Source organism: Nanorana parkeri, unplaced genomic scaffold, assembly GCF_000935625.1.
Source record: "Nanorana parkeri isolate BGI_ZX_2015 unplaced genomic scaffold, ASM93562v1 scaffold1864, whole genome shotgun sequence".
Lineage (NCBI taxonomy): Eukaryota > Metazoa > Chordata > Amphibia > Anura > Dicroglossidae > Nanorana > Nanorana parkeri.
Window position 1 is genome coordinate 238,241 of NW_017308132.1, and position 11,821 is coordinate 250,061.

Here is an 11,821-nt window from a genome sequence, read left to right on the forward strand (position 1 = left end):
GGGGGGGATATATTACAATGGCTCCTGGAAGGGGGGGGGGATATAATACAATGGCACCTGGAAGTGGGGGCAGTATTCGGCAGCTAGTGAACATTTTGTCCATGAGGTTGATGTGTTGGAAGCAGATATAATGGACAAGTAGTGGGAGGATTTGAGGGACTCTGACAAGGAGCAAATTGTGATGTCAGATGACTGGGTCAGAGCAACTCCAAAACTGCAGCTCTTGTGGCATGTTCCCGGTCTACAGTGGTCAGGACCGACCAAAGGTGGTCCAAGGAAGGAAAACCGATGAACTGGTGACAGGGTTAGGGGCGGCCAAGGCTCATTGATGGACATGGGGGGTGAAGACTGGCTCATGAAGTCCGATCCAATAGAAGAGATACTGGAGATCTGATTGCTGATAAAGTGAATGTTGGTTCTGATAGAAAGGTGTCTGATCACACAGAGCATCGCAGGTTGTTGTGTACGGGGCTGTGTAGCTGCAGACCGGTCAGGGTGCCCATGCTGACCCGTGTCCACCACCAAAAGCGTGAGCACGTGAGCATTAGAACTGGACCTCGGAGCAATGGAAGAAGGTGGCTGGGTCTGATGGGTCTGATGTACATCATGTGGATGGCCGGGTGTGTGTGTGTCACTTACCTGGGGAAGAGATGGCACCAAGAGTGGCCTCTTTCAGCAGAATAATGCGCCCGGCCACACTGCACACATGGGGGAAGAATGGTTTGAGGAACACAACAAGGAGTCTGAGCTGATGACTCCGCCTCCAAATTCTCCAGATCTCAGTCCAATCCATCATCTGTGGGATGTGCTGGAAGAACAAGTCCGATCCATGGAGGCCGATCACCTCACAACTTACAGGATCTGCTACTGACGGCTTGGTGCCAGATACCACAGCACACCTCCAGAGGTCTAGCCGGGTCCATGTCTGGATGGGTCAGGAAAAGGGGGACCTACCCAATATTAGGCGGGTGATCATAACTTTATGGCTGATTGGTGTAAGCCTTGATTCATCAAGCTGAAGAAGCACTCATCTGTGGATCTGTGAACAAACTATAGACAATTAAGTATGCACATGCCTATCATTAATGAGCTTTAAATCAAGCCCTCACTGACCTCTGTAACTGCAGGCACTGTGGAGAAATGTATCCTCAAAGTTCATACCAAGGCACTAAAATGGCGGCTCCTTTCCCCTCGCTTAGCCAGGCAGCAGAGACTTGGCAGCCTGCCAGACTTCTAATGTAAACAAACAGCGGGTGCTACCGAATGCAACCAACCTCAGAGCCTTTACTGTGAACTTTGAGGATTAATTACTCCGAAGTGCCCCCAACTACAGAGGTCAGCAAGGGCTTGTTTCTAAAAAATCATCTACTCTTTGTTGAGAATATCTATATACTTGAAAGCTGAACTCTGGCATCCCCTTCAGTCTTCTATCTGACCTCCGTCCTCCCCCTTCAGCCTTCTATCTGACCTCCGTCCTCCCCCTTCAGCCTTCTATCTGACCTCCGTCCTCCCCCTTCAGCCTTCTATCTGACCTCCGTCCTCCCCCTTCAGCCTTCTATCTGACCTCCGTCCTCCCCCTTCAGCCTTCTATCTGACCTCCGTCCTCCCCCTTCAGCCTTCTATCTGACCTCCGTCCTCCCCCTTCAGCCTTCTATCTGACCTCCGTCCTCCCCCTTCAGCCTTCTATCTGACCTCCGTCCTCCCCCTTCAGCCTTCTATCTGACCTCCGTCCTCCCCCTTCAGCCTTCTATCTGACCTCCGTCCTCCCCCTTCAGCCTTCTATCTGACCTCCGTCCTCCCCCTTCAGCCTTCTATCTGACCTCCGTCCTCCCCCTTCAGCCTTCTATCTGACCTCCGTCCTCCCCCTTCAGCCTTCTATCTGACCTCCGTCCTCCCCCTTCAGCCTTCTATCTGACCTCCGTCCTCCCCCTTCAGCCTTCTATCTGACCTCCGTCCTCCCCCTTCAGCCTTCTATCTGACCTCCGTCCTCCCCCTTCAGCCTTCTATCTGACCTCCGTCCTCCCCCTTCAGTCTTCTATCTGACCTCCGTCCTCCCCTTCAGTCTTCTATCTGACCTCCATCCTTCCCTTCAGTCTTATATCTGACCTCCGTACATCAGAAGCGGCAGCAAGTCAGATAGAGCCCGCCTCATTTCCTGGCTGGAGGACGTCCAATATCTTCTAGCCGTTTCCTCCCCGGCCTGACTGTCCCTGGCCCCGCCCCTTTCATCCATTGGATTCCAGTTCTTTCAATCATGGAGGCTCTGCGTCACATGTTGGCGTTATCTAGGGCGGTCTGCATGCAAATGCATCCTGCCTAGGAGCGCCCACTCCACTAGACTGACACCCACCCATCAAGGCATTAAGATATTTGCATAACTCCTCCCGAGGGCCCGCCCACTGCTTGCATCCAGTACTGAGGCAGTGCCCTGTGATATTTTCTGTAAGCTATGTACAGCACCCTGCTGGCCCCTCCCATCAGCCATTGCATAGGGAAGCACAGAGTCTAAAAAAGTGTTATTTATAAATGCCATTATAGAAAGGCAAAATATAAGCAAAATAAACCTCAACTTTAACCGTGTTCATGACAGGTACTCTTTAAGAGCTCTGTTACAAGCCAGATAAACAGAAGTTTGCTTACCGTCGGAAAGGGCTGGCGATGATTATGTGGGAGGAGCCATCTGATTTCCCTCTTTTATAAATTTCATGACATTCCCCCCCCGCCCCCCTTCTTCGGCTTTGGCGCGCGCACAATGAGTGTCCTGAAATAATAGTGCTGTTAACATGCCGCATATGCCAAGTGCAGCTGTTCCAAGCTCAATGAGAAGATGCACACAGTGGTACTTAAGCGCCACGCGGGGTCTACTTATCGCTTCCGTAAGAAGAAGTTAATAACATGCAATTCAATGGCAAGTGAAAAGCGCCGGGCCCCGGGCCCCAGTCTGCTTTTAATTGTCTGACATTTATCAGTATCTGGAGCAGAATCCGCTCCTTTCTCTTCTCCTCCCTCAGCCTGACGGTTTTATCTACGCCTCGGAATAGGGCCAGATGCCGGCTCAATAGACCCTCCTGCCCGTCTTAGGCGTATTAAGCCGGCAATGGTTTAGGGGGAGTCTTGTGTGCCGTCCTGATTCATGTGATTAGACGCCGCGTGAATCCATAAAGCGAGCGCACAGCCTGACGTGAACAATGGGAAGGGGGCCTGCTGCCGCTACCGCGGGTCTGAGATGCAATAGGCCCGATGAAGCATTAGACGAGCATGGGTTATGCGTGTCCTGTGACATACAGGGTATTGTAATTAAAGCCCAACTCCGCCGTTGCTAAAAATATCTACCCTTGTAGTGGGTCCTGCTTGCACTGCAAGGGTTAAATGCTCGTTAAAGGAGAACTATGGGGTCAGGGCTTTTCCCCAAAGTTCTCCTTAGGGCAACGGGAGGACACAAACTAGCGTCCTCCCGTCACCCTAAGGCTCAGTATATAGGGAGCTACAGCTCGCAGTATACTGAGACGCCGCAGCCGGAGCGGATCCCGACAATTGTGCCGGGATCCGCCCAGCTGCGTGAGTGACAGCTGGCCGCCAGTCAGCGCTGGCGGATCGGAGCGGGGAGGGGGGAATCAAGCCACTCCCCTGTCACGGCAGAGAGCCGTGACAGGATCGAGAGGTGAGCGAACGCCGGTATGTGTTCGCTCACTTCCCGATCTACTGAGCCGACCTGTGACAGTCTCATTGTCACAGGTCGGCTAGAACTATGAGGTGAGTGAAAAGCACTCCCCTCCCCCCTCATAGTTCTCCTTTAAGACCACCGGCCAGAGCGCCTGCATTGTACTTGATGACGTCATTACTTACAACTGACCTCTGCACTCTGTGTTACTTGCTATTGACTCCTGAACTCTGCATTACATACAAGTGAGTCCTGCAATTTGTGTTACATACTCCTGACGCCTGCGCTCACGTTACTTACTACTGACCTCTAAATGCTCCATTACATACTCCTGACCCCTGCACTCTGCATTACATACTTCTGACCTCTAAATGCTGCATTACATACTCCTGACCCCTGCACTCTGCATTACTTAATACTGACCTCTAAATGCTGCATTACATACTCCTGACCTCTGTGCTCACGTTACTTACTACTGACCTCTAAATGCTGCATTACATACTCCTGACCCCTGCACTCTGCATTACTTACTACTGACCTCTAAATGCTCCATTACATACTCCTGACCCCTGAGCTCACGTTACTACTGACCTCTAAATGCTCCATTACATACTACTGACCCCTGCACTCACGTTACTTACTACTGACCTCTAAATGCTACATTACATACTACTGACCCCTGCACTCACGTTACTACTGACCTCTAAATGCTGCATTACATACTACTGACCCCTGCACTCAACGTTACTTACTACTGACCTCTAAATGCTCCATTACATACTCCTGACCCCTGCGCTCACGTTACTTACTACTGACCTCTAAATTCTGAATGACATACTACTGACCCCTCCGCTCACGTTACTTACTACTGACCTCTAAATGCTGCATTACATACTACTGACCCCTGCACTCTGCATTACTTACTACTGGCCGCTAAATGCTGCATTACATACTCCTGACCCCTGCACTCACGTTACTTACTACTGACCTCTAAATGCTGCATTACATACTACTGACCCCTGCACTCACGTTACTTACTACTGACCTCTAAATGCTCCATTACATACTACTGTCCCCGGCACTCAATGTTACTTACTACTGACCTCTAAATGCTACATTACATACTACTGACCCCTGCACTCAATGTTACTACTGACCTCTAAATTCTGCATTACATACTACTGACCCCCGCACTCTTCATTACTTACTACTGACCTCTAAATGCTGCATTACATACTACTGACCCCTGCACTCATGTTACTTACTACTGACCTCTAAATGCTCCATTACATACTACTGACCCCTGCACTCTGCGTTACTTATTAGTGATCTCTGAACTCTTCAGAACTTCTTTACATTTTAATGAGGCCTTGCTAGATTATTTCCTCAAAGGTAAAACACGCTGCACTCCAATGATCTTTGATCTCTTCCATAATATTCAGGTAGGCCTCCACCTCTCCAGGGTTGCCTACCCCTGCCCAAAACCTTTCCCCACTCTATCCAGAAAGAAATAAAGTTTTGCCTCTCCATACACTTTAAGACCTTTTGTTGGAGAAGGCTGTAAAATAATACACTAGAATCATACGGAATCATTCCAGGGACGGGCACTGGAGGTGTCTGTTTATCTCAGACTAATACTGCAAGTTGTGCGCCATTGGTGGCCGAGGATGGGCAGCAATCTTCTCTGACACAGGATCAACAGGAGGGGATCAGAAGCAATTTTCAGAGGATTCATGATGTGAATATAATCCAGACGACCTTCCGTTTCCTCCAAACTAACAATTACTCTGAGTTTTACTCTTACTGCCTGCCAGTTGTTTTCAGTTTTCAACCGGTACAAGCTTACGTGACTGACATATCAAACGCAGATAGTCCATGGTCCCATCGCACTCCGCGTGAATCCCTTCAAGAATTGGGTGCTGCGGTAGTCAACGGGTGGCAGCCGTAACAATCGTGAACTAAAGCAGAGACACCGGCACTCCAAATTTGCAAAATACGTCTATTTATTGACGTGCATCGTGGTAAAAAACAACGTTTCAGGGTCACAAAGGATCCCCTTCATCGGGTAAAACAAGGATAAAGGGGATACTTTGTGACCCCGAAACGGTCGTTGTTTTTTTACCACGATGCACGTCAATAAATAGACGTATTTTGCACATTTGGAGTGCCGGTGTCTCTGCTCTAGTTCATGGCATATCAAACGCAGCGCCGCGCTCTTCCTCTATAGCGTACCGGCGGTCAGATACTCCCCGCCATTGTTTCTCTTCTATACAACTATCCATTTGTTATTGACAATTTATAAATGACAATTTACTAATATATGTTAAAGCCCAAATAGCACATATCTGAATGGAGACCCAACTGTCAGAGCACAATGAAAAGTAGACAAGCATAAGGTGCTGGTTAAAATATTTATTAAGAACAGTGTCCACAGGAGCAAGAAGAATCATAAACCGGAACAAGCCAGAGTCAGGAGCCGGAGTGGGTAGTCGTCCAAGCCAATTCAGGTGGAACCCTGACACCAACTGAGAAGGGGGCTACCCGTGCACCTCTCGTCACACACCTCTGGAGGTGGTGACAGGGGATGTAAGGACGGGTACAGGTTCTGGTGGCTGGCCGGGTCTCGTAGAGGCGCTTGAGTGCGTTGGACTGGCTGGTCTGCAAGATCAGGATGACACCGGGATCTCTCTGAACTGGATCAGATAACAGGCGTGGAGCCTGAGAAGCAATTGCTGGATGAGGTGGCCCAGAGTACTGTTGGGACGAGGCACCAAGTGGCAAGCCAGGAGTGAAGCCTGGTTCAGAGCCGGGGTCATACGCAGGAGGCAGAACCTTGAAGTGCTGAATTGCAGATCAGGAGCAAGGTCAGGAATCGTAAGCCAGGGTCATACACAGGAGAGCAGAGAGGTAAGGTACCAAATCGAAAGGAGGACGCGGAGTCGATGGTCACAGGAGACCAGGAACTCAGGAACAGAACACAGGGCACACAGGGACAAACTTACAACCACTCAGCAACTTGATCATGGCTTCTGTCCATTTATATAGACATAGCGCACCCGCTAACGAGCATGCGTCAGTGCGCTCTTGTGCGCTATTGCGCGTGTAAGTTCTCGTGCGCACACGTCTATGCGCCAAAGCACGTTTGCCCAGAGCATTTAACATAGGATTGCAGGCACGGCTCTGAGCAGGGACCAGTTTGCAGATAAGTCCACCCAAAATAGTTGCTCTGATGTATGGCAGATGCTGGGGAATAGCCAGACGCAAGGAGTTCTGGGAATAGTGACCGCACTTACTCTGTAACACTTTGTAGACTCTGGCTGCCATTCTTAAATCTAAAGGGGAAGTACAAGGAAAGGTGCACAGAGGACCCATAAGCAAGCCCGGATTTCCCACAAGGCCACCGAGGCCCGGCCTCGGGGCGGCAGCGGTGACCTTGTGGGGAAGTTGCGGGCGCCGGTGTAAGGTGTCCCGGCGGCGGACCGTAGTGTGCGGCCGCATTAATTGATTAAAAAATAATTAAATAAAGAAATAAAAAAAAAAGAAGAAGAAATAATTGAATACAAAAATAAAGAAACAGTAAAACAAAAATTGAAACTAACCCCGCCGCCCTGCCATTGGGTTGCCATTCTCAATTGATGGGGGGGGGGTTGGCGGTGCGGGCGTATTGTGGAACCTGGCCTTCGGGCGGCAGGGAGAGTAAATTCGGCCCTGCCCATAAGGCTACGAAACAGGAAATACCTTCAATAGGCATTTTAAAGTTGAAGTTTATTGAAAGTCGAAAGTCGTACGATTGTACACGATTCGCGGTTGCACACTGCCCACGCACCTTGCGATTATCGGACGAAAAACGCGATCGCATACGATTATCGTAAGGTGTGTGGGCACCTTTAGACACAGCGTTGTCACTTCATTAGTTCATTACTGGACTGATCTGCTCAATACCGTCTGATATAGATTGCTTGATTATGGCACTGGTTATTTCCAATATGGGATCAATTGATTTTGCTCTAATGTCTGATCCAATCATTGGAAAGCATTGAAATTGTCTATAACTGCAAGCCGAGAAGTCCTGATTACACTCACCTGTTCTGGCCCCGCTTAGAGATGAAAGGAGAACTATGAGGGGGGGGAGGGGGGTGCTTTTCACTCACCTCATAGTTCTAGCCGACCTGTGACAATGAGACTGTCATTAGCTCCCCATATACTGAGCCTAGGGTGACAGCAGGGCGCTAGTTTGTGTCCCCCCGTTACCCTAAGGAGAACTATGGGGAAAAGACTTAAAGGAGAACTATGGGGTCAGGGCTTTTCCCCAAAGTTCTAACTTTAAAGTGTATTAGAGTACAGTACATTTATTTTTGTCTATTGGTTGATCTTGATGGATGATATGTAACTATATACAGGTGAAACTCGAATAATTAGAATGTCGTGCAAAGTTCATTTATTTCACTAATGCAACTTATGCGGTGAAACTAATATATGAGAGAGACTCATTACATGCAAAGCAACATAATTCAAGCCGTGATTTGTCATCATTGTGATGATTATGGCTTACAGCTCATGAAAACCCCAAATCCACAACCTCAAAAAAGTAGAATATTACATGCAATCAATAAAACAAGGATTGTACATAGAACAATATCGGACCTCTGAGAAGTACCAGCATGCATATGTACTCAGTACTTGGTTTGGGCCCCTTTTGCAGCACTTACTGCCATTACTTTTGCACGATATTCTAATTATTCGAGTTTCACCTGTATGTGTGATTACAGGAGGCTGAGGTGATACATTGTTATCTATAATGATTACATACCTGAAGTGCATTTTAACTATTGAATTAGCACAGAGTGCCAGAAAGCGTACAGGCGCTGCTGGGTCGTACTAGAAAGCGGAGCATGCTTTGCAAACAGAGCGTCATGGATGTATGAAAGATAAATGTCTTGTAGATCATTCACAAACAAAACCCATTGTAATTTCCCCCCTATGTTCGAGTGTTTCACATTTCTTCATGGTGACACGGGAGTGTAAGTTCTGCAGGAGAAACAACATTGTAATATCAGCTTATTGTCTCCTTCCAGGGAGGACGGGTCATACAGAGGTGGTCCGAGTTGTCTACAAGCCGGAAGACATCAGCTATGGGAAACTACTGAAGGTCTTCTGGGAGAACCATGACCCAACTCAAGGTAGAGTGACGGGAGAGCCTCTCATTATCCTGCTAATTGCAACCGAGATAATGACAGTTCGGCGCTTCTTGCGAGAGGCCAACCTTGAAATCAGACAATATGTCATTGCACTTGATGACAAACTAACCGGAGGAGGACGTAGGCATTCCTGGCAAACACCATCCTCCTCTACGGGTGTCTTGGATCTCCTAAGGAGGGGAAAAACACAGCTTTTGGCCTGCTTCGCTTTTTACAGTTAAAGATCACTATTAACCCCTAAAGCTCCAGAGGTGTGTCACAACTTCATGGCCAGGATAGGTTCCATTTCCTGCATCAAGTATGCGGTTTCTGCTATATATACACTATATCGCCAAAAGTATTGGGACGCCTTTACACGCACATGAACTTTAATGGCACCCCAGTCCGTAGGGTTCAGTATTGGGTTGGCTCCGCCCTTTGCCGCTATAACAGCTTCACCTCTTCTGGGAAGGCGTCCACAAGGTTTAGGAGTGTGTGTATGGGAATGTTGGACCATTTGTGAGGTCAGGTACTGATGTTGCGGGAGGGGCTCGCAGTCTCCGCTCTAATTCATCCCAAAGGTGTTCTATGGGGTTGAGGTCAGGACTCTGTGCAGGCCAGTCACGTTCCTCCACCCCCAAACTCCCCCATCCATGTCTTTATGGACCTTGCTGTGTGCACTGTTGCCCAGTCATGTGGGAACAGGAAGGGGCCATTGAGGTGATTGGAACACCTGAATCCAATAATTTGGAGGGGTGTCCCAATTCTTTTGGCAATATAGTGTATATTCGCCTCCAGATTATTGATAACAGGTGTCTCCAATGAAGGGTCCTGTTATTGCCACAACATACAAAGACAATGTAGACAATTGCCCTCTTTCAGTCATGTGGTAACAGTTTGGTGAAGACCCTTTTCTGTTCCACCATGACTGTCCCCTGTGTACAAAGCCAGCTCCATAAAGACATGGATGGGGGAGTTTGGGGTGGAGGGACTTGTGTCCTGCACAGAGCCCTGACCTCAACCCTACTGAACACCTTTGGGATGAATTGGTACGCTGATTGTGAGCCGGGTCTTCTCATCCAACATCAGTACCTGACCTCCCAAATGGACCCAATTTCCCAAAGACACCCTCCAACATCTTCTGGAAGGCATTACTAGAGGAGGGGAGGCTGTTATAGCTACAAAGGGGGTTCACCACCATATTAATGGCCACGGTTTTGGAATGGGATATAGAGGTGTGATGGTCAGGTGTCCACAGAACTTTGACCCTACAGTGTATTTTATCAGGGTTGTAAATCACCCGTCTGAAAGTCTCTCTTATCTCAGGAAGAGCATTTGTAATAGGTGTGATGGTCATGTGTCATTCTTCCACCATGTTCTCCCTTTCCCTTTCTTTCCCTTGCTCTTCCACAGTCTTTCATAGCTCCTCTTGGCCAAGTTTTCAGCGATGTGACCAACAAAAGTCAGCAATGTTCCTTCAAACCTACATGGTTTTGCTGTATTGAGTCTGCAGCACCTCTTCATCCATGACCGTGTCCATCCAGCTGATTTTCAAGTACCCCTCCTGGAGCACCACCAATCGAAACTTCTCTTTCAGGGGCATTAGGCTAGATAAACTATCCTCAGTGCACCAAATATTTATCTGGCCCCGTGTGAGGGAAATCACTTCTACGCCATTCCTGAGACATTGGATGAAACCACGCCGGTCTGATCTATCCAATCTTCTTTGGTTTGAAAATTTGGGTAAAATTGGGCTTTCTAAAGTCTACAGTTCCCCTTTAATGTATATATTCACCTTTATAACTTTGTTACCTGCTGTCTATGAGCGGAAGATATTCTCGGGATTTATTCTGGAATCCCGACGCTCCCAACGCTCCCTATATTTCTTAGCAGAGGAGGCTTTTTTTTTTCTTTCTCTTCTTTGCGAGGACTGTACCGCTTTTAGCCGACACATAAAGAAGCCGTCATCTGCATATAATTAGAGGCTGGGAGTGACATTGTATTGCTAATGAGCAGATGTGTCTTTCTTTCCAGTGAAAGAACAGCTGCATGGCTATGAAAGGGGAAGAACGTCCCCCCCAACCCAGTATTACAGGTTGTAATGTCACCCTGTTTCCTTCCGACACTCCACCGTTCACACTCCGCCCCTGATCTAAAAATGACTTGTGGCAGATTATATCTAAACGCCATTCGGATCACTTACGTATTCCTTCAGAAGTCCTAAACTCCGTGTTTTCCATTCAGCTGCCATGACCTGGGATCTGGTTTATGTTTAAATCCGGCTTATCGCAGATACTGGTTGAGGCTGAAAAGACAAATGCGGCTTTATTTGTTGAAAGGCCAAAGACACCGCAACGCAGCGCGCGTGTTTTGGGGTGTTGACGGGTGTCAACTCGCACATAGATGCTGTTTGCAATGTAACGCACAAACAGGACACTGTGTATTATAGTACATCGCAGTGCATATGCGTTTTTAACACTGAAGTTTAATCTGCTTCCCTGGTTCCTCCCCCTATATCAATTATATATATATATACTGTAGATACACTATATTACCAAAAGTATTGGGACGCCTTTACACGCAAATGAACTTTAATGGCATCCCAGTCTTAGTCCGTAGGGTTCAGTATTGGGTTGGCTCCGCCCTTTGCCGCTATAACAGCTCCGCCTCTTCTGGGAAGGCGTCCACAAGGTTTAGGGGTGTGTCTATGGGAATGTTGGACCATATTAAAAAAAATGTTTTTTCTCTTTTTGTATATTTTCCCTCCACAGACATTGAGTTGCGCACACAGCTGAAGCCATGTTTAGCGGTCTATAGTTACCATAAATGATAATAACATTATGACAATGATACCAAATACCAGCGCGGGAACACGACATTGATACATCCAAACAACGAGCGATACATTTTGTGTTGTTACCCTCTTCTCTGTAACGGTCTTTTCTTTCTTATCTGACTTAGAATGGCGTTTTCTGGGGGGGGG

At 47.9% G+C, this 11,821-nt stretch overlaps 1 protein-coding gene across 1 annotated transcript in view; it reads left to right on the plus strand.

The window, feature by feature from the left end:
* Window positions 1-11,821, plus strand: part of LOC108799968 (mitochondrial peptide methionine sulfoxide reductase-like) — a 170,831-nt gene that overhangs the window by 153,143 nt on the left and 5,867 nt on the right. The window contains exon 5 of the mRNA XM_018571918.1: window positions 8,737-8,841. Coding sequence (XP_018427420.1) covers window positions 8,737-8,841 — 105 coding nt within the window. The remainder of the gene's footprint in view (window positions 1-8,736; window positions 8,842-11,821) is intronic.